General features: G+C 42.3%; 1 protein-coding gene and 1 long non-coding RNA gene across 12 annotated transcripts in view; one reads left to right on the top strand and one right to left on the bottom strand.

Annotated features, from left to right (window-relative positions):
- Positions 1-23,146, top strand: part of LOC123287008 (uncharacterized) — a 71,174-nt gene extending 48,028 nt beyond the window's left edge. For 2 of the 9 annotated variants that reach the window (XR_011505208.1, XR_011505201.1), the window contains exons 6-8: positions 690-817; positions 20,299-20,345; positions 20,768-21,178. This is a non-coding gene — a long non-coding RNA (uncharacterized lncRNA). Of the gene's footprint in view, positions 1-689; positions 818-5,572; positions 5,790-20,298; positions 20,346-20,767; positions 21,441-22,821 lie in introns of those variants that run through there. The other 7 variants (XR_011505204.1, XR_011505202.1, XR_011505205.1 and 4 more) reach the window with 7 other exon arrangements.
- Positions 1-23,557, bottom strand: part of ADTRP (androgen dependent TFPI regulating protein) — a 64,739-nt gene that overhangs the window by 25,362 nt on the left and 15,820 nt on the right. For all 3 annotated transcript variants that reach the window (XM_070515627.1, XM_070515626.1, XM_044773230.2), the window contains 2 exons: positions 22,732-22,866; positions 21,073-21,174 (listed from right to left, as the gene is read on the bottom strand). In XM_070515627.1, coding sequence (XP_070371728.1) covers positions 21,073-21,174; positions 22,732-22,866 — 237 coding nt within the window. The remainder of the gene's footprint in view (positions 1-21,072; positions 21,175-22,731; positions 22,867-23,557) is intronic.

Genomic DNA, 23,557 nt, shown 5'->3' with positions numbered 1-23,557 from the left:
TTGGATTTATATATAGTTTGCCAAAGTTTCAAAGCAGCATTCTTCTACTACGAAGCTAGTTGGCTTTGACAACATCTAGCCTGGTGAAGAAGTGGCCATTTAGATTCTATCCAATTAAGGGAAAGACAAAAGAAAGATCTGGTATCTTAGGACCCTACAATCAAGAATAGATCTGCCTCTTCCTGCTCCCCTCCCCTCTCTCTGCACCCCTCCAAAGCACCCCAATCCCCTCCTCTAATTTAACTCCCTCTGGCAATAATAACACCCTAGACATCTGCTGTCATCACTGATTCACTCCTTTCCTTCTCATATCCAAACTTGATTCACTTTCCCCCTCAAATGCTTCCCATAGCTGCCTATTCTTTTATCTTCCCCAGCATCACCTCCCCGGCTTTCCTCTATTTTGGTACATACTCAACATTGCAATTAGACCAACCTTCCCAAAACAAGCTTCATGTTGATACTTTCTGCTCGGAAGCCTTCTGAGGCTCCCTGTTGCCTTGGCCCACTGTCTAAACTCGTTCCCTAATCTCATGTCTCTCATTACCCACAGTATCTCAATAGGCTCCCTCCCTTCAACTCAAATCTGTCTCCTCATTAGCTTCGTGTTTCATTCAGTTCCCTTCCTGAGAATTCCTCCTTTTGTTCATTTACTTAATTCTTTTCCTTAATTCTTCCCTCCCAACCAGCTCCACACACTTTTGAGAGGCCTTACAACCAAAAGCACACAGACTAACATGAGAAGATATAAAAGAAAATCAGGACCCAGAAGAACACCGAAACGTGAATACGCCAACCAGAGGCTTGCTGGGCTGCTGTGAGTGAAATTCAAATTTAGCAATACCTTTCCAGACAGCCAAAGTGAAAAGAGAGAGATGGAATGTACACGGTTCCTTTCTTTTTTTTTTAAGGGGAAATTGTTTTCCCGTGAATAATTAGGCCTCAAAGAAATTTCTACCATCGCATCTCATTTAGGGAGCACTAAGCAACAGTAGGCAGTGCTCTCAACAGTGTGCCCAGAGCAAAACAGTTCAGAGATCCAGGTTCCATAGGCTGATAGAATCTGAAAGCAAAACAATACAACTATAGAAGGGGATTCTGCCCGTAAAGAGATAATATTGTATAATTATGTAGCCTTCGGATGATCAGAGCAGTAGATGGACTCCAGAAATACCACTTCCCCTACGGGTGTTTTGGTTTGTTTTCATTCCATTCGTGAGTTAGAGAACAGCTAGTATTTTATTCTCTTTTTCGAGCCTGGAGTGTAGGTGTTATACGCTGTTGATGACACAAGACATCTAAATATCGGGGAAATTCAGAGGCTCAGTGGTGGCGTTGACATCCTTTTATTGCAAATAAGAAGCCATAGTAAAGAAACCATCCCACCTCTCGGAGCTGAGCGCTGGCCCTCTCCGCACCTCCTGGGCCTGGATCACATCCCTGTCATGTCATGCCCCTGTCACGTCCTGCCTCTGTGTGAGATACTCACTACCCCGTCCTTCTCACAGCTCCTCTGGTCTGCACGAGACTCTTCAAGGCTTAATTATACTCAGATTTGCCAATTTCATGGAGTTTTTCTCCTAGTCTCCATTAGATTATAAACAATTTCAAGGCAAAGCTCTCATCCCCTATTTTTTCAGGACTCCCCTCCACTTTCTGCTTAATATATGGTTTTTAACTTATTTCCTTCATTTGAACCCACATGTAGCAAAGCCGAACTAAGTCCTTAATATTGCCAGAGCCCCTCTTGATCTGGTTACCTGTCCCGTCTTACTTCCATGCCCTGCTCCCCTCACCTACAGCCTTCACCCTACTCTTACCCAATTACTCTGCATTCTACCCACAGTTCCCCTCTCACCACTGAACTTTGCTCCCACTCTCTCAGCCCCCTCCATCTTCTTCGTAGATATCGCTGCCTCCAGGGCAGCATCCTGAAACCTTCAGGAGGTGCCCTTCCTAGGCAGGCTGGACCCCGCTGTGCTCATCTCTATCACAGCCTCAGAATCTGAAAGCAAAACAATAAAACTATAGAAGGGGATTCTATGTGATTGCATTCGCCTGATACTTGCCAAACCATCCAGAGATGGAAACAATTTGAGGTGCAGGGCTGTCACCATTTCATCTCCAGTGCCTAGCATGGTGCTTAACCCGGCCATTTAATATCTGTGGCATGAATGAATGAATCAATGAAACGATAGAGTGGGGCAGGAGAGGAAGAGGAGGTTTTCTGCACAGCCTGGCAAGGCACTCCAGTGCTCTGGAGTGAGAAGACAGGAGTGGCAGGCCAGATTCAATTGATATCAGCAGCCCCATATCAGGCTGTGTGCTTGGTAGCAGGGTCACAGAGTCAATCCCTTTCAAGTTGGTCACCTTTACCCTTTGTCGTGGCTATGGATGGCACCCCAAATCCTGAAAGTGGGTGCTGTGGGTCACAGGAAATCTGTGAGAAAATGTGACTCATAGAAACCACCTCTGCTTGCCCACATCCTGGCAACTAAACTGTGGACTCAATAGAGGGGTGTCACCATCCAGGAGTTGGCAGCCCTGCGGGAAGTTGGAAGACACATAGCCAGCAGAGGCTGCTCGTCGTTCACCTGGGACCCACTGGCTTGTAGCCCTCCATACTCAGTGGGCCAGGGAGAAACTCCCAGGATTTACTCAATATCTTCTTTCTATCCCTTCTTCCACATCAATGTGTAATCTACCCTCCTCCACGCTCTGTGCCTGGCTCCACGTGGCACACATGAGGACTTGTTTGTAAGACACAGACAGATGGGCAGCTCTCTAGAAAGCTGCTTCAAGTTGGAGGAAGGAGACTGTTCTTTTCAAGAAAGAGAAAGTTTAAGAAGCATGGGGATCTGCTCTTGCTTTAGATGCACCGTCTCTCAGGGCATCATCCCTTTCTCTGAGACATCTCATCATGACGTCAGTCCAGGATTCAGAATGTGTAGGCAGCTGGTTTCCCTGGGAGATAACAGTGATTCAGGAAAGCACCCTGTAAGCACAAGCTCTGGGGCAAAGTTCCAAACTCCCCACGTGACTGATCCTATGATAGATCACTTTCCACACTTTCTCCTTCCTGCCTCTGGCATTCCCTTGCCGACCCATCAGGGGATTCCTAAAGGGAATCACCAGCAGTTCCGCAAGAGTGGCAGTTGCTCTCTGGTGATTTTCCCAAATTCAAGTATTGCCTAATTTACGGTTAGACTGTATGGTGGGGGTGGGGCACATGAGCTCCCCAGGGGGTCTTACCAGTAGGAGAGGAGATGGCTGGGAGTGGGGCCTAGAGGTAAAAGAAAAAGAGAAGTTTGCTTGGGAAATACCCTCACTGGACATCCAGCAAATATCTCATGAGAAGTAGTTATGTTTCTACACTCTAGGCAATTAAAAGGTATATAAGATATGGTCTTAGAACTTAAAAAAGTATTAATAAATTTCAACTTATGCTGATTGTAATTCGACAGTATCATGCTAGGACTAGGCTAGTTCTAAAGCATTATGTAGAGGCGGCTCTGAAAATGTCAGACCACAGAAGGCAGCACTGGGTCGAGCCCTTGGAGTCCACAATGAAAGAAAACAAGTCCTTGTTGAATGCAAAGACCTACTGACCTAAAAGACACAGAGGTTTCTCTTCAACAGCTTTTGTGGCATCTCACACTGGGTCTTATTATATTAGAGAGTATCACTAAGTTGCGTTTTGTTCTTTCAAAATAAAAGTTAATTTTAATTCCCTTTTATTAAAAACAGATAACTATATATCACAGACTAATTTTTCAATTAGGAACTTTTGTTTCTTGTTGAGAATCAAAAAACAAAAGAGGTGACTATAGGATATCAAACTGAAGATGTTCAGTAGGATGGCAGATACATGAGTGTGGTGCTCAGAAGAGAAATTTAGCTGGAGATAGATATTTGGAAGCCATCAGAGTATAAATATAATTTTTTTTAGTGGCAGTCAATGAGATGACCCAAAGACAGTGTAAGATTGAGAAGAATAAAGGATCTCGGAGTAGACATTGTGCGACAGCAATAGTTAAGCCAGAGTTTCTCAACTGTTGCAGTTCTGATGTTGTAGAATAGATCATTCTTTGTCGTGGAGAGCTGCCTGTGCATTGAAGGATGTTTAGCAGCATCCTTGGCTTCTCCTGTCTAGACGCCAGGAGCACCCACCCACCCCAAGTTGTGACAACCGAAATTTTTCCCGGATATCGCCAAGTGTCCCCTGGAGAGCCAAATCAACCCCAGTAGAGAATCCCTGATTTACATGATAGGCAAAAGCAGAGTATGTTGCAAAGGTAGTTGACAAGGAGCGGTCAGAAAGTCTGGAGGTAAGGTAAAGAAGGAAAGAGAAGATTTGGAGAAAGACACGGTCAAATGTCAAGGAAAGCTATTCAGATACGAGCATCGATGACCCTGGTTTTAGAAACAAGAAGGCTGTAATAAGCATTCAGGATCTTGCTCCTTGTGTCCCAAATTTCTCATTCTTCCTTGCAGGCTGCCTCCATGTTCCTTGTCCAGTTTCCTGCACCTCTGGGTTTCAACCTCTTATTCATAGTATTCCCATGGACTTTGGCATCCCCGGGTGCTGGGAGAAGGTTAGCATGGAACTATCTCCATGGCTGCCACTGCTATCTGTTCCATAAACCCCGAGGGTGGGTGGAAATCTGGACAAGTTTGTAAGTGTAAAATTTGGCAACCTATATGCAGGACAGGTTGATGACAAGTCTGCCTGCTCAGAGCCCTCTGTACTCCTGGGAGTGCAAGCCTGGGGCACAGAGACAGTATTCCCATTGCCAAGAAATTTGGCTCACTTCCTTATCATGGTCTTCTTAGGAAGAACAAAACAAAATTTCTCAAAAGGTCACAAAATTCCTTCTCACCACAGAACAGTAAAATGTGGCTTTGATGAGTTCCTGGATGAGTTTGGAGAGAGATGCTAAAAACACACTAGCTTTTATTCGCAGCTGGTTCGTACTAGCAGAGCTCTTGAGAATATCCCTCTGAACTGATGGTGTATTTTTTGGTTTCCAAACTCAGGGGGGAAAGGCACAAAGGTTTTTGTTTTATTTTGGTTTGGTTTTTTTTTTAAGCTTTCAAATCTGAATTTTTCTGGCAAAATCTGTTTCTATGAAGGGAAGTGAAATGCTGAAATCTCCCTTGCCTTTATGAGGCTTATTTTTTTATTCTGCCCTCAAAATAAGAAGACTCTTGATTACAATTGAATTGGTAAACTATTACATTCCATGGCAGCCACCAAAGAACTTATTCTCTTTCTGTTGGTGGAGTTCCACATTCGTGGATTCACTTTTCACATAGACAGACTAACGCACCCCATATTGCTAGCCTCTTTGCCCATCAATAGGAACCCTTGGTTGAATATTATCATGTATCGCTCTCAGGGCCAGTGATAGCCCAGCAATAAAGAGGATGGGGGAAATTAGTCTTCCATACACTTTTACAGAGATAGAAAGAGGCTGTTCTTTTAACTGATTCTCCTCCTTTTTCCTTGGACCATCTTTCTTTCATCTGGTTAACTCTGTGGTCATGTCTTCATTCCTCCTCTTGATTTCAGCCTCTCCTCTCCTACCCGTCTCCTTGATTCAATGGCTTTTTTGAACTCTCTGGCTACATGAATACTCAGTTACCTAATTAACATCCAAGAATGGTGGTAACAGAAGAAAGTGTGTAAGCCTGGAAATGGTCCTGCCAGAAAGTATCCATCTCTGAGCCACAGTCCAAGTCAGAAGAAATGCCATCTCTCCTTTAACAAAATATATGTAATTACCATGACTCTGTGTATCTCTTTGAACATAAATCAGTCACTAATACATCATAGGTCTCAGATATAACACCCAAAAGCCCCATAGATATTTCAAGGTACCAATAATCTCTCTAGAATTTTCCTCACTTACAAGTTTCTATACCAAAGAACACCTCAAAGTTTCAAAGCATATAATGTCAGCCAAAGACTCTAAAGTCATGGCTGCTAAAGGCTTCCTCTTATGCTTCCAATGTCCCTTGGCCTCAGTACACTCACTCTGCCCCTAAGGAGGAATTCTGGGATTGGTCAAGGTCACAGAGAAGCTACCAGAGTAAGAGGTGAAGATGTCATTCATTCTTTCATGCAGCAATCTTCATTAAGTGCCTACCCCATGTCAAGGGCTGTGTGAGATGCTGGGGATTAAATGGTAAACAAACATGGTCCCTGCCCTTGTAGACCTTACAGTTTAATCAACAAGATTTTCTATAAACAAGTAGAAAATCACATAAATACCAATCATGATTTGTGCTATGAAGGAAACAAACATGAATCTACACATCAGGGGAAAAATGGAGGGATGTTCTTTAAGTAAGGTAGTCAGGAAGCGCATTCTGAGGAGGTTATGTTTAAGTTGGGTCCTAAAGGATAAGAAAGAACCATGGGAGAGCAGATGGGAACATTCCAGGCAAGGAGGACAGCATGTGCAAAGGTCCTGGTGTGAGAAAGAGCTCCAAGGGTTACAGGAACAGAGCAGAGGGCAGAACAACTATCACATAGTGTACTAGTTGGGGGGAGAAGCTCAACCTAACTCAGGAGCATTAGCAGGGGAGGTTCATCAGGCCTGGTGGGCAACAGGAAGGAGCACGGGCTTTACACTAAGTATAATGGAAAGTCACTGAAGAGTATTAGGAAGGGGGAAATTATTTTCCAATCTAGTCTGCTGCTGTATGGAGAAGGTTGAGAACAGAAGCAGGAAAACCAGTTTGGAGGTGTTGTGTGGGTGGCTTAGAGGAGATGCCCACCAGGGTATTGGCAGTGGAGCTAGAAAGTGAAGAGATTTGTTACGTATTCTGGAGGTAGAATGAACAAGATTAGACAACAGATAAGTTATTATGGATGGTGGGATGCAGGGAGGCGGCAAAGTCAATGCTGGTTTTTTGTCTCGAGCAATTGGGAGGATAGCAGATCCATTTCTTGAGATGGAGGAGCCCAGGAGAGGTTTGGCAGTGAGTATAACAAGTCCGCTTCTGGACATATTGACTCAGAGATGTCTGCGACATGCCTGTGGTTGTGCCTATAACAGTGATGTCAAGTAGGCAGTTAACGATGCAAATCTGGAACTCGGAGCAGGAGACTCAACACGTGGACCGAACTAAAGCCATGGAGATGGAGGTGGGTTACAGGGCAAAGAGTATTGGCAAAGAAGATGGCCCAGGGCGAGCCTGGAAGAACACCATCATTCAGAGGACACAAGCAGAGACCGAGGTAGAAGGAAAACTAGTTAGCATGGTATCAACACAGCCAAAAAAGCAAGAGTTTCAGGGAGAGAGACGTTTACTATGCCCAATGCTGCTTAGAGGTGAGTAAGATAGGTGCAAAAATCCGAGTCCTGGATTTGGCAATGTGGAGACAGTTGGTGCCCAGAATAAGGAGAATAAGCATCATAAATATAGATAGTATGTATGAGTCTGGGGCAATGCTCTTGGGCTCTGTTCCATTGAGAGAGGCATACGAGTGGCTTGAAGGGCAATGTCTGCCCTAAAGGAAACTCCTAATTAGCCTAGCCCACAACCACTCCCCAAAATCCTAGTGAGAATCAGGGCAGGGCTCAGGACAAGGAAATTATAACTTGAGACTCACCTCTGCTTCAGGTGGCGGAAAGAAGGGATGTTCTTTTCCATGTCTTTCCTTTCATCTTTTTATAGAGTGGTCAGTTGGAAAGACTAGACGCCAGAGAATGGGTCTCAGGAAAAGGATCAAGCAGCAGGCTGCCATTCTGCTTCTGGTGAGGCCTTAAGCTAAAGGGACAAGATGGCCCAACCTAATTTACAAGAATACAAAGGATTGGGAAATGGGTGTGGGGGCGGGGAGGCAGCACCTGTGTTGGCAAAGTCTCCAGCTTGGGGCACTAGGCAGCTTGGAGGAGGGCTGAGAGTTTGGTTTCTGGTTACATCTCTCAATGGGGTAAGTCCCAGTTAACACATAGGACTTGCAGTTCACCTCTCCTCTGGTGAGTAGGCCTAAGTTGTTCTGTAGGTTTGTGTACAGAGCCTCCATGCTGGCATCAACAGGAAAGTAAATCAAGCAATCCTGAGGACGTTAAAACCCAACCCTGAAACTTTAATTATATACAGACTAAATAAGCAGCATGCACCAGAATAGAAAGAAATACAAACTTGGGCTTAATTGTTGCGTTGCCTAGCATGGAAGGCAGGCAATTTGATCACCTCGAGAGATCACTTTATGATCAAGAGGCTTTTCTTAATTGCCAGAAAACTCTAAGGGCCTCCCCTCCAGGGACGGCTGCCAGGATTAGAAAGGAGAACACTCCACCAAATTCATCTATAATCGCAATTTAGTGTTATTAAAGAGCAGCCTGCGGAATAAGCCTTAGGGAAAGGGCTCTTGTCCCTAATAAAGGTATGAACAAAATGGACTAATCATTGGTTCTCTTTCTCTGCTTATATCTATCATTTTAAAATGAGTACTTTAGAAACTTGGCATGTTCCTCTCTCCAATGTACCCTGACATTCCCATACGCCACCCCCCCATATCCGACTCCAGTATTAACTGAAATAGCTCAGTTAGGGGTTAGTTGCATAATTTAGAGATTTGTGCCTTCAAGAGTAGTAGAAATGCTTCCAGCGGGAGGTAACCTAAGTCTGCACAAAAGGCCTTTCCACCAGACGCCACTTCTCATCCTCACGGGTTTGAATGCACCCCACTGCAGGTGCTGTTTCTGTGCTTTTTTCTACACCTTAGAACAGCCTCTGACCATGGATTCAAATTCTCATCAGTTCATTTTTTTCCTATTTTGTTTTTCCTCTTCTGTGGATGTGGAGGTCATACACTCCATTTCTCTTATTTTGGTGGTTATTTTAGACATTATACCATGCTTGTTTAACTTGGTAACAGCCAATAGAAGTCATCATCTGTCCCCCGACCTCATCAGCAATCCAAGGAGGCCTTAGAAGGCCTTAATTCCAATCATCCTTCTCCCAAATTATACACTATTTTCCTCCAGTATTTTAGTTCACTGTTTTTTTCTTTTTTTTTGAGGAAGATTAGCCCTGAGCTAACATCTGCCACCAATCCTTCTCTTTTTGCTGAGGAAGATTGGCCCTGAGCTAACATCCGTGCCCATCTTCCTCTACTTTCTATGTGGAACGCCTACCACAGCATGGCATGCCAAGCGGTGCCATGTCCACACTCGGGATCCGAACTGGCGAACCCCGGGTGGCCAGAGCAGAACATGGGAACTTAACCGCTGTGCCACCGGGCTGGCCCCAGTTCACTCTTTTTTGAAATCACCATAAGTTGAACAAATCGCTTGCCATTGCTTCTTGTATCTTGAACCTTCCTTCTGAGCTCATTCTCCTTTCCTGAAGTACATCCTTCAGCATTTCCTTTACTGAGGGTCTCTGGGTGATAAAGTCTGTTTTAGTGTGTCTGAAAATGTCTTTATTTTGCCCTTGTTTTAGAAGATACTTTCAGTGAGTAAATAGGTTGACAATTTTTAAATTTGACACTGGGATGCTATTACTCTGCTATATCCTGGCTTTTTTGTTGCTTTTGAGAAATCAGCTATCCGACTAACAGCAGTTTCTTTTTTTGGGAAATCCATCCTACTATTTTGGCTGCTTCTGGGATCTTCTTGTCTAAGGTGTCTGTGGTGTCATACAACTGGCTAGATGTCTCCTCTCTGTCCTAAGTGGCATTTTTGGGCACTTCCTGAAACTGAGTATTAATTTTTCGTAAATTCTGGGAAATAATAAGTGATTCTCTCTTCAAATATTGCCTGTGCTCACTCTCTTTCTTAGCTCCTCTTCTGCTTTTTTTGGCTTTGGTAAATTTCCATCACTTTTTTGTCGATAAGTCAAACATTTAAAACTATTTTTTAAAATATTTTTTTCAACATTTTAAAGGTGTCTTATAATGTTTGTTTGTTTGTTTCAAGCTACTGTTCCATTCTACAGCCAGAAAGGGAAGTCACTCAGGACCCTGTTTCCTTTGGATGGATAACCTTTGGTGGTTGAGGGCATGATTTGGAAGGAAGCGGAAATTTTATGGTCATGTATTGGGTCCCATCAGGAGCACAGAAGCCAAGAGCCACAGACTCCAGGAGAAAGGTTTTAGAGGTTTAGGCAGCTGTTGGAAAGGGTAAGGCAGTGAAAGTCAGGGATCCTTCTGCTGGATGCAGGTGATCAAAGGAGCTGGCCAAGAAGCTGTGGTAAATCTAAAAAGTCCCCGGGAGCGGCCACCATTGATTTCAGCTGCTTGTGGGATAAAGTGTGAGATTCCTAGGTGCTCGTCCAGGAGCTGCTGCTAACCTAGTTCTGCAGTCTTCCCACACATCTGTTCTCAAGGGCCACTGGAGAATCTCTTCCACATCTCATGAGAATGACTCTCACTGGCTGACTCTCACCCGGAAACACACAGAGAAGGGGATTCTGGGAACTGTGTGTGGTTCCAGGCTTATCCCCTGCTACACAGAGGAGAATGGAGAAGGGGTGATGGTGATTCCAAGTTGACAACACTTTGGCATAGGTTATGTATCATCTATAGCACTTTATGTTATACACATATTATTTTGTTTGTTTCTAACAACATCACTGAGAATTAAGAACAGTAAACATGCTTTGCCTATTTTAAGGAACCCAATATCCAGAGAGGTCTATTAACTTTCCCAAAATTGCACAGCAAGAACATGGCAGAAATGGCGCCAGAATGAAAGTTTTCTGGTACTAAAGTCAATTCTTTTCATGAAATCAAAAATAAACTTGTAGAAAATATCCGAAGTCAATCTTTTTTGCAATTTAGACACAGAGCTAAGAAATTTTGCTTCCTCTCACCCCAATCTGACTTTTAAGGATCAAGCACAAGCACCCTTCTTCCTAATAATTTATCCCTTTCAACTTTTTAACCCGAGTAAACACTCAGAGGTGAAAGGACATTTGTGAAGATAGAATATGATTTACCAGATGGTCGATTTCCTGATGACCTGTACCTGGAGATGTCTTGGATTAACTGTACCATGTCTCAAAGTCACCACTTCAACAAAAGCCACTAAGATTAAGTGTCACTCCCAGAGGACGTGTAACTCAATATTCCAGTTGTTAAATATCATTCGACAAATATTTTTTAAGCACCTTTTTTGCCAGGCTTACAATTTCTGTGATCATGATGATATTTTAATGCAACTGACTCTGACATTATTAGGTTAGCAAAGTATTTAAAAATATGTCAGTAAAAGTATGCATATTAATTAAAATGTTCCCACATAGAAGCATTAAACTAAACTCTCGCGATCGGAGACAAAAGACTTTTATTAAATACTACTTGATATATTAAGTATTTTAGTATCTATGCCAATCATTGCTACAAAAGAATATTTATTGTCAAGCATGAGATGGATAATAAAGGAGAGAAATCACCATATTATTGTCTATTACAGTCGTATACACTAAGAAAATGGCAAAAACAGTATTTTCAAGCAATGGCCACGCTCTCTTGCCCCTGCTCAGCAGGCCTGTTATCTAGCATCAGGTTTTCATTCTGTTTTTAAACATTCACAATTAGATAGCTGACTCTTTGAGTGGTTAGATAGAGAGTGTGCCAACATGCCTGTAGATCTTCGTGTTAATGGAGGTGCTTTCTAATGGCATCCAGGCACTTTCAGTTATCAGAGCACTGCTACAAGACTGCAAGTACGTACCCGGCCCCCTGTAGAACCACTGAGCATAAAGACAGGATCCCCACGTTGAGCAAATCTTCTACTCACACTCCCAGAGTTGGCAGTCACCCCATTTCACACAGCTTAATGCACAAGCTCCCTAGAAAAAGAGCTCACTCTTGTCCCCCTGTCCTCAGTCCTCTTTAGCTTTGCTCTAGTGTAAAATTTTAGAGAAAATGGGTGAATCTAGTGAATACGTGAAGGTGACAGAAAGAAGATGAAGCTGGTAAGTAAGGCTGGTGGTAGATTGGAAGAATCGGTGAGATTTAGGAAGGAGTTGGCAAAGCAAGTACCTACATGTAAATGAAGGTGCCCATTGGGTTGGGAAAGAGGAATGAAGGGCAGGGCTGAGAGTTTAAAACTCAAGACATAAAGCATCTGAGAGCTAGGAAGCCATACGATGGGTGTGTAATATGTGGGCAAGTGAAGTCACCATCAAGAAGACTAGATAATGGCCTGCAGAAATATTCTACTGCCTGGTAAACCAAGGACCTGGAGGTGAGACAGAGATAGAGGACTTGGACCAACCTGAATTCCCAATCATGTACAGCGACTGCTCTGTAGGCAGAGAAGAGGAAGAGACGAGGGAAAGAGACATGGGGGCTGAAAGCCCTTCAGCAGCGACCTGTTCAAGGCAAGGATGGGACTCAGCAGCTGTCAGAGTGTCTGCCTGTGGAGTTACGAAGCAACTAGAAGCATGATAAGGCCTTTTCTGGGCAGGATCATTAATCAGGAAGGGGTGTCCTTTTGAATCTGACAGAGAAGGCTCTCACCCACCCACCAGGCTCTTAGGCATTTCCACTTCTATTCTGAGATCATGGGACTTTAGCTCTTTCCTACTCACTGAGATTTTATTTCTTTCTCTTGGTATTTCAGAGGGGTTTAGGATCTTCTCTTATGAGTTTCTCCATTCTAGTTTTTCTCCAGCACAAAGTCACTCTTCCCATTGGTAGAATTACACATGGTTCCCATGGAAGTGAGGATTGGTTACAGCACACAGGAGGGGAGACCTACTAGCAAACCCTCAAGGGCACAGAATGATTTCAATTACTCAAATTCCTAGCAATTTATTAGAGAACATGTATATTTTTTTGGTCAATAAAAACCTTTGACCTTGATTTTGAAATTGGGGTCTATTTTCTACTGGTATTCTTCTATTCAAAAGGCAGCCTGTTGATGGAAAATCACTGGATAATGGAATTGTGAAAGCAAGCTACTCTTTAGAACACATTGGAAATTCCCAGAATTGGGATTTTAAATAAAAGAAGATACACTTTTGCCAATCTGCTTCCTGCTCGCAAGAGATGAAGAAAGCAGGCACCACGGTTGCTTGGTTTTGGTTATATAAAACCTTAAGGGGATTGGTAATCCTTTGCCAGTTCATTATCAGAATCTCCTCTGTTTACCTTAAGACTTCCTGAGGGGCAAGATGGCTTTATTGTCCTTACTCAGCTAATTCTGCTTCCTAATCCCAGTTTAGCTTCTGATTTCACTGCCAAGCTTTAAGCACTCGTTTAACTTCTCAGTGTTTCCCAGGTGAATGCCACTGGAGAGTCTACCCTACCTTAGATTGGGAAGTGAATGGAATGAATAAAAGGATGGATAGAAAGTATTTTAAAACAAGAGGACAATCCACAAATAGCACTGCAGTGATTAAGCCTGAAAAAATATCCTAGTAAATATCAGGGTGTGGTAAACGATTCCATTTTCATTCCTGCTCATGAGCTCTAGAACAATGCTCTGAAAAAGGATCTTTCCCTCTGTACGCCATTGTAACATCTATTCATTGGCTTAACTAGTGTATCTCTACCTTTCCTAGAATCACAGGATGAGTTATTGTTCAATACCATTTTCCGGTCATAGTTGGAAGTCATGTTTTCTATTTCTAATGTGGACACCAGATCTAGAGTAGAAAATTTCCAGAGAAGATTTTAGAATTTAACGGTACAACAGATTTGAAGAAAGAGGAAGAGGCCATGAACTAAGGAATGGAGGCAGGTTGTAGATGGAAAAGGCAAGGGAACAGATTTTCCTCTAGAGCCTGCAGAAGGAATGCAGCTCTGCTGATACCTTGATTTTATCCCATTATACCCATTTTGAACTTCTGACCTTCAGAACTATCAGATAATAAATTTGTGTTGCTTTAAGCCATTAAGTTTGTACTAGTTTGTTACAGAAGCAACAGGAAATGGATACATACGGCCTTACCAAGGCTCTACCTCCCCCCACCACCCATCGAACTGCTCTCCTACAAGTCACCAGAGAATTCAATATTGCCAAATTCAATGGAAAATTCTAACTCATCATCTTACATGTCATCTCACTTGACCTCCCACCAGCTTTTGACACAAAATACTTCCTCTTTCTTGTAACATTTTTATACTTGTCTTCCAGGAGACTAAACAGCATTGGCTTCCCTCCTAACTCACTGGCACCTCCTTCTCAACCTCCTTTCTTCAATTCTTCTGCTTTTCCTCCCAAGCATTGAAAGTTGGAATGTTCTAAGGCTTAGTCCTGGGATAGTTCCCCAACCATACTTACTCCCTAGGTTTTCTTATTTAACTTTAAAAATGATCTTTAATGAAGACAACCAAATTTATGTCACCCACCCAGAAATCTCCCCTCAGCTTATGTGTCCAACTGCCTCTCTTGGCGTCTAAATTTTGCTGTCTAATAGGCATCTCTAACATATCTAAACAGAACAATTAATTTCCTCCTCTGCAATCCTTGCACCTTCCATAGCAGCTCTATCCATACCCTTCCCGGTGTCTTAGGCTGGAAATCTTCTCTCTTCTTCTTTGCTATAATTCAGTGAATCCTGATGGCTCTACATTCATGATCTATACTGAAGACACGCACATCAACTCCACTGCCACGTGCCTCATCCCAGCCTCCATCATCTCCTGCTGTACTCGGCAAACACTTTCTAACTGGTCTGCACGCCTCCGCTCTCCCATCACACCTCCACTGTGCCCACCCTTAGAGTTAATTTTCTGTGCATCACATCTTGAAATGTGAGCAAGATAAGTAAAATGCAATGTAGATAGGTAGATGATAGATAGATGTAGACACATAGAAACTTAGATATATAGGTGATAGAGATAGAGAGATAAGTGCTAAGGAAGAAAGAGTGATATACATATATATATATCCTTAAGGACTATTTTATATGTAGATATAAAACATGTAGTATGTTGAGAAGGGACAGGTAAGGCCTGTCCCTCAGCCTTTATATCATTTATATAGTTTAAACATTAAAAGTGCTCCCCCAGCAGGTAAGGCCTCCCTGAAAAGATGCCCTTGCCCATCATACTCAGAATATAATCCTAACTCCTTATAAATCGTGTGAGGCATAATCCAAACCCTGGCCACAGTCCTGTCATTCTCCTCTTCATTCACTCTGAGCCAACCACACTGGCCTTCTTGCTGCTTCCTAAAGATGCCAGCATTTCCTCTCAGGGGCTTTGTACTTGCTGCTCTGTCTGCCGGAGCCTGTATTCTGCCAAAACTTCCTGTGGCTGCCTGTCTCACTTTATCCAAATTTCCGTTAAAATATTGGCTCATCGTAGAGCGTCCCTGCCCACCCGGACTGCCCTATCACCTATTAAACCTACAACCTCTACTCGCACACACCCCAAACACAGACACACTCCTCACTCTGTCCCGTTACTCCACTTTATTTTTAGTTTTAGCACTTTCACTACCTGGCAGTGTATTATTCATTTATCATGTATACATTTATTCTTGTCTCCCCCACCAAGATATATGTGTTCTCCACAAGGACAGATCTTTTTGGTGGTCTTGTTTACTTCTGCATCTTCAGCTCCTAGAAGAGGGCCTGGGACATAGCAGGCACTCTGTCAATGCTTCTTAGCCCTTCCTTATGTTAAAGCCAAATGTCTTGCTTATTATTATATATACTAGCTGGACTATATTATACATTATGTAAGATTATATAGCATAGAAAAAATATATATAATAAAAAGCAGACTCCCTATGCTGAGACAATAGTTTACAAAAATGGTGTCAATAGCATGTGGGTTACAGAGACATTTTGGAGGGGATTGCTCTCTAGCCATCTCACTGCCCCAGAGCTACATGGTTTCTGTTAACTGTGGACCGTGCTTTGGGTACCCTCCAAAGGCTGTCACTTACCAGCCTATAGGTGTGGGCTGGGGCGCTAGATCAGCAGAACATACTCTGGCTTATGTCTTATATCCTGGGGAAGCAGAAGTGGATGGGAGGCGGAGCCCCCATGGGAACCCTGACCAGGTCCCTCTTTCTTTTCAGATACAGACTTTCTGGGGAAAAATATTAGGCGGTTTTATTTTTGTTTTTTAACTGTCACAAACGTTCTCCCAAAGATGCTGCCGAACACAGCCTCTGCTTTTAGCAAGTTAAAAGGCTGATGTATGTATATGCATACACACACCAATATAAATATATGTACACAGACGCAGTTATGTGCCACATAGTGATGTTTTGGTCAACAGTGAACTGCATATACAACAGTGGTCCCATAAGATTAATGTCACACAGCCTAGGTGTGTAGTAGGCTATACCTTCTAGGTTTGTGTAAGTGCAGGCTATGATGTTCACACAATGACAAAATTGCCTAATGACGCACTCCTCAGAACATATCCCTGTCGTTAAGCGATGTATGACGATATACATATATGATCTATATATCTTTTTGTATATATAAAAGATTAGATATATAGTATCTATAATTTATGCTTCTTCATGTTAGGAACCATATCTCATATTTCTCTTGTCATGCCATAGAGAATAAAACAGCATTAAGCACATAATAATAACTTTTTAAAAATGAATAATGCTTGATTTTGTCTTTTGATTTGAAGTCAGCATGAGAAATCACCTGGGGCCCTGTTTTCAAGTATATGCTCAGTTATATCAGGAGATCTTAACCTGAGGCCCATAAGTGGAATTTTGAGGGTCCATAAACCTTCTAACATTGTACACAAAATTTGTGGGTATTTGTGTTCTCCTTGGGCAAAGATCCATAGGTTTCCTCAGATTCACAAAGTGCCCTGTTTCCTAAAGGTTGAAAACCACTAAGCTATTCAGAGCTATCTAGATTGTGGGTCTCCTCTGCTCAGAGGAAGGGTGGGGTGAGGAACCAGGAAGGCATGGGGGAGGGATGTGTAATGTTTGAGGACAAAGGGCAGCCATCTGGTGCTGATGTGCCCACAGCTGGCCTTCCTTCCTCATCAGGACTTACCTACCTCTACTTAGCAGCCCAACAATTTCACACCAAGCTTATGGGTGGGAGAGAATAATCTGAGCTTGGGTCTGAATTTAGTGATAGCCAATATCTTGCATGCTATGAGTGAGGAAGAAACTGGAAGGTTTAGAGTTGTACTTCTTTGACATTTTGACTCCCCGGCGCACCATAGAGGGCTCAAAGGCCTTCTAGGTTGTTCAGTCATGACCCACATGTCAGTCACAGCCAAAGTAGGACACAGAGGACATAGAAGCCCTCTTATCCATGTCGCTCATTTGGCAGTAATGACACACGCCACTTCATGACACCACCTATGTCAATGTCTTGTATTAGTATTAACTGTTATTTTATTATTTCAACTATGTGGGTGTATATACTAGGCTAAATTGGATTTAAGAGCACTAGAAGTCAAAACCCTTCTCAAATATCGATCATGGTGTTACACATGTAGCAGGTACTTCATGGTACTTTATAATTATTTTTCCAAGTGAATGAATGACAACACAATAAGTAACTAAGTAGCTGTATTTGGTGTTTGCTCCAATGTAAAGAGCCAAGATAAGGCCTCTCTCTTATGAGCAGATTGTTCTAAAATCTCCATAAATATCAACGAAGACTTTTCAGTTCTAAAACCCTGTGATCACGCATTAGAGTTTTACATGATAATAGCATATTTCTGCAGTCCTTGATAGTTTATAAAGTGCTTACACGCACTCTCTAGATAATCATGTACTGTTTTCAAATGTAGAGGGGCTCTGAGGGAGTTCTCTGATCTATTTCACCTCTCTTTTGGGGTAACCTAAACGATTTAGGTTGATTTCCAGAGAAATAACTTCCCCAGCTCCCTACAGGTTAGGATGTGATAGTTTCCTCAGTTACTGAATCCTCTTCCTGCTATTTAAACCTGTCTGCTCTGGTTCTATCTTTAGTAATCACTTAGATAAGACCTGAGGAGTTGATGTTTTTCTTGCAAAACCTGGAGGAATACTTTGCTGTTTTTTTCCCTTCTTTCATGAAGACTGGAGAACTGCTTAGTAATAAAACAGTTGGGCTGATCTACTTTAAATAAGGCAGCCTGGCTCAAATGGGAGTTCCTAGGGCACTAGCAAACGACAGCCTGACCATGGTCGATGTAAATATCTCATTGACGTTACTAGTCGGTTTGGATACAAAACAAGGGTAGAAAAACATCTATTAGAGATGATAGTCAGCTTTGAGTGTTCCTATGGCAATGACAATGAGCTAGAAGGGTTGGGCTGAGAGAATTCCAAAGGCTGGATGAATCATGAAGTCTTAGAACCACACTGTGTCAAAGGGGAGAGTGATATTTCTTAACTTGACAAATACTGCTCATAAAACCCGGGGCACCTTCACAAATGACCACAGGGAAAATATTCCAAAGCTAAGACTAGAATAGCAAACAGAAGGACTGTTGTGAAATGAAAGAACCTTTCAGGAATGCATGACACTGGCTAGTTACAGCAAGAATTCTCATATTGTGGAAAAGAAAAAGGAGCAGAACAGGGAGTGACTTCCTTTTAGAGCCAGCCCCACAGGGAGCCAACTAGTGAGGACTGTCCATCATAACTCAGGAGGCCAAAGTGATGGTTTTGGGGTATATTCACTTTTTTGGGTTGTCCTGGAAGGACACTGTTAAAACATGGTGAGTGTTAACAAATTGACCTGGTAGCAGCTATTTCCATATTCATTTACACCAGTATTTAAGAAGTTATCAGGGAGCATTCCTTGAGGCAATCGACCAGGAGGATTTAATAGCGAGGACAGAAAATGTCCAGAGTGAGGGACACAGTCTGGAAGAGAGGGATGAGAGGTAGTCATGAGGACACTGGATTTGGAGCAAACACCAAAAGGAAGCATGGGAGTTTTGGGAGTAATCACATTAGGGACACCCAATGCTGGCTTTGTGGATGCCAACATTTTCCCTAGAAATGGCTCTGTTGGGAGTTCCTCCAATTAAGCTGATAGCACCACAGAAGAGTCTGTGTCTGACCCAAGGCAGGTTAAATCCTTCTCTTCTCTCTTTGTCATCATTGTCCCACCTTCTTTGATCCTAGCCCCTTCTCTCTAAGGGATTCAGGTTGCTTGATTGACCAAAGCACAAGAAACAGGATCAACGGAAACCCTAGAGTGTGAAGGCACAAAAATATTTAGGATCTCTGTTGGATAGTATCTGCCTTACTAACTAGATCATGGATGTGATGTACATTATCCAGCTATCTGCTTCCAAAATTAACCAAAATCCATATGGCTGTTTAGCAAGGTCACAAATCCTGGCATCACCAGCACAACTATTTGGAAGAAACTCAATTTACTTCTATGTGGAAAATGGAATCCCAAAGAGGTAGGAAGTTTGTAATAATTATAGGAAAACTACTAGATGAGCTCACAAAGCCTTGAAAAGGTGTTTGATATAACGTGTTTGGCTCCAAATAAAAGACACTTTCAATACTCTGCCTTTTTATTTTAGTAACGTCTAGCTCAGTGAGCTGTCCCAAATCACTTCACTTTCTTAAGTTGAGTTTTGGCTTCTTAGCATCCAGATGGGGATTCTGGATTTTATTTTTTTAAGTGAGAATTCTCACTTTGCTATGTTAATCAAGCAAAGTGACATCCTTTTCATTGCCTGGTGAACTAGAAATCAGATCAAACCATAAGTTCTGCACCTACTGTAGTAAACATCAACAAAAGTGAATTAGCCTTGTATTTGAATCCAGCTGTCCCACTTATGAGCTCGTTGGCCCTGGGCAAATCACTTAACCTCTCTGAGTGTTTTCTTTTTTTAACTTGTAAAAATCAGGTTTATAGTTGTTATCTAAAAAAAGTTGTGTGAATTAAATGAGTTCATATTTTATTTGAGGAACAGCCTTAGTACAGTGTAAAGTGCCATAAAATGTCAGGAATGTTCTCTACTTGGGTGTCTCAAATTACTGTTAATGGAAATTGGGAAGACGAGGAGGTGTTCTGACAAAAAAGAAGGTGGTAGAAGGAGTCCCTGAGAGGCAGACTTATTTAATACATAGTTTTGGTCCTGAACTCTAAGTTAGATCAGAACTTGTGTATCCTAGTCAGTTCATGATCAGTATCTCACTGAGCACATATTTAAAGTGAAAGTACATTTTTTTGGGGGGTGAGAGGAACATGTGAAGGCGAGAGTTGATGGACTGGGTTGCTTTTCCAAATTGGTAATCATGTGAGTTTTAAGACAATGTTAGGATTAGGAGCTGAAGAAAGTCTGTGAACTTGGGGAGCCTTGATATGCTACTCCTTCCCTGGTAACCAGTTTCCCCCTGTTTTTTTTTAATGCCATTTGCTTCACAGAATCTGATACCTCCTTCTGAACTCCTGAGTGATGTGGAAATGCAGTTGTAAGTATTGAGAAACTGAGCTGAACTTTGAACAATTACTTTGTGCGTGCAGAGCCAATGACTCAGAACCCCTCCTCCATCCAAGACCTGGACGACTTGCTCCAGCTCCACTTGTCCAGGTCACTGTTACTGGCACTCAGATACCAGTGACCTAAATATCTCAGAATAGGTTCTGTTTGCTGTTCAGCCCCTCAAAAAGAAGTGCATGAATAAAAAAACCAAAGGGGAATGTATTCATAGAAATACATAAGTAACAATTGCGTTTGTGGTGAATAGTACTTACCAAGTGTTAGCTAAGAAACTGCTGCTGAGTTGTAAGATGCTGTTTGGATGTTGGTGTGGATTTTTTTAAAGCTTGCTTGATCCCGTCTCTAGATCAGAATTTTATTACATGTTATTTGCTGAAGTTGCTTCTCTTTCAGGACCGCAGCCACCAAGAAGTTGCCTGCCCTTATGGCTACGTGTCTTTTCAATGACTTCATAAGCAACTTGGCAAAGAGTCTTGCCTGGACATCCCCTCTGCTCTCAGTGACTCCAACTACCATACCAGTTTTCGTTCATTTCGTATCCACATTGTGCTCTTTAAATAAATAGTGACAAGATGGAGAGGGGGGACTGATCGGGATGTTGGAGGTTGAGAAGTTTGGAAACACTAATGAGGCATCTTGTAGTTCTCAGGACAGAGGCTATTGCCTTTCTATATCTACTGAATTTTCCCCTCACTCACCATCGCATGATTCAGCCACGCTGGAAAGATAACATCCAGGAACTTAGGGTAAATGAGTTCTCGATTATAGAGAAAGAGGATCCAGAACAACAAAAATACAAACTGGAAAATAAAACACAAAAATAACATTTTTAAGTTTGTTTTCAATCAGAGCTTTCTAAGATAACCAAGGAAACATAGCAAAATAAAAACAGATACCAAATTTAATGATATCTTCATATACATTATAGAAATTTAACATAAAGAAAAAAGTTTCTTATTGTTGAATTGCTATATCCACTCTCTCTAGGGATTCTCGAGAGATAGAGATCAATTATTTGTCATTGTGGTGGGCAGAGAGGACATAGATAAACGGGATTCATAGACCAGTAAGTCATTTCGTTCTAACCAGTGACTTCTCTCTAAGCTTTCACCAGGAGTGCGCCAGAGCAGCCCCATGGAGTAGCTTGAGTCTGACACTTTCCTTGCCCACCCTCTAATTAAGCATGACAATGGGAGCAGGAACGCTGGGGAAGAGAAGTGATAAGCTCCCAGGAGAGTTAGTTCACAAGCTACTTAACTGAGAGTTGGATCTCTCCATTGCTCAGAGCTTTGGGTTGGTCCTCCTCTTATACCCTTGGCTATCTTTTCAGTGTCTGTCTTCTACCTTACAAAGTCAATGTTGAGATGGGAAAAAAAACTATTAATCTTCCAATCTTCCTCTCATCTTAAATTCCAAAGGTTCCTTTTCTAAGCCTTAAAAAAAAAAGAATAAACTCCATTGTTATTAAAAAAAATCTTGGCCCTTAGATCTATGGAGGTGGATGAGGAGGTGTCCTGAAAAGTAAAACTGAAATGCCACTACTTGCTCTGTTATCTGAGAACTCATCAGTGTTTGCAGAGTTTCATTTTGCACTTCAGTTTGAAGTCTCAATACTAAAGGAAGCAGGACAATGACAGGTAGAAGGAGGTAGTCATTTCTAATTATAGGCCCTGCTGGGCGGCCTGTGTACTTGATCTCAGTTTGCTTCCATTCTAACTACTGAATGAAAACATGCACAATGTCATAGAAATGCAGACCTTGTCAGCAAACAAGCTTACTGTTGCTTGCATGTCTCACTTCTTCCCAATGTCCATTCATTCTCTGTAATGGATGAGGTGCTCACTGTGTGCCCCACACAGGTATTTTAGACAGACTGTCTCTCTCTCCTCAATTGTCTTTTCCATGTGCTAACTTTGAAGGTTCTCATACCTTTTTTTTTAATGGTTCCCACTTGTAGAAGTAACATATGCTTATTGTAGCAAGTGAAACAAGATGTATAAAAAGGAAAATTAGTCGTCTCCCACTCCAGCACCCTCCAATCCCATCACTCTGATGGAACCAAGGTTTCTAAGTTGTATTTTGATTCAAAAGGGTCCTTTAAAACTTGCCCATTTGACAGCAATAAGGATCTTGTATCAAACACTCACAAAGATGCAAAAGTTAGTGATAATTCTGGTCAGAATGCGCCCTATTTCCCGAAGCCCCTGGCCATGTGGTGCAGTCCTCAGACAGGACATTTATGCAGTTGCAGTTGCTCTGGATTACAATAATGGCTCCCAAACAGCCTTGCTACCCAGAAGAAGTATTTGTCCATATGTACACATATATTCTATTACACACACATCTTTGTAACTTACTGCGGATACCGGAAAAGCCAGTGTGGTGAAAAGCAGGTACCTGAAGGCAGTTATGAACTTAACGTCTTTTTTCTCTTTAATTCTTTTCAGCACATCTTCCAGGAAGGCGACCCCGTAGAAAATGGGCTGCAAGACCTAAATTCATTACAACAAAAGAGGGCATTTTCATTTGCTTTAATTAATACATTCTTCACTGACGTAAAGCTCCATCCCTCTGGAGCAATAGTGATTTGAAAAGGAGGGGCTGGTGGCTGTTTTGGTTGAGAGCCAATTCAAGGGCTGGTCTTCCAGCTCACTGGGCCCTGACCTTGCTCGCTAAAACCGATTGAGTAAAGTCGTTTAAGGGATAATAATGTGTACAGTATTTAGTGTAATGGACTTGAGCTAAAATGGAAACAAAATAAAGAGTCAGCTTAAAAAGAGAACGTAATGAGACAGATACTCTGGCTGCACAGAGGTGGGTAAAACCAAATAAACAGCACAAAGGCAAAGAGCCAGACACAATGGTGGACGTATTCTGGCCTCTTCCTAGGAAGAAAAATTTTAAAAATGCGTAGAATTGAAATCTCATTAGAGAAGCCAGAATAGGGGTCAAGAGCAGCAAGAAAGGACCTCTGTGCTCCCGAGATGCACAAAATGGCGTCTTGCTCATCTGAGGGAGAAGCCAGTGTTCTTCCCTCGTTAAAAGGGAGTGCCAAAGAAAATCTGGCTGAGGGAGTGATTTAAATCCACAGGGATAGCGCAAGTCAGGGGTTCTAGTGTGTCACTAAGTACCATGAGGTCCCCGAGGCCAGGCAAAGAGAAGCAGGGCCTTATTCAAGGAAGT

This window comes from Equus asinus, chromosome 8, assembly GCF_041296235.1.
Source record: "Equus asinus isolate D_3611 breed Donkey chromosome 8, EquAss-T2T_v2, whole genome shotgun sequence".
Classification (NCBI taxonomy): domain Eukaryota; kingdom Metazoa; phylum Chordata; class Mammalia; order Perissodactyla; family Equidae; genus Equus; species Equus asinus.
This window is presented reverse-complemented; position numbering and strand designations above follow the sequence as displayed.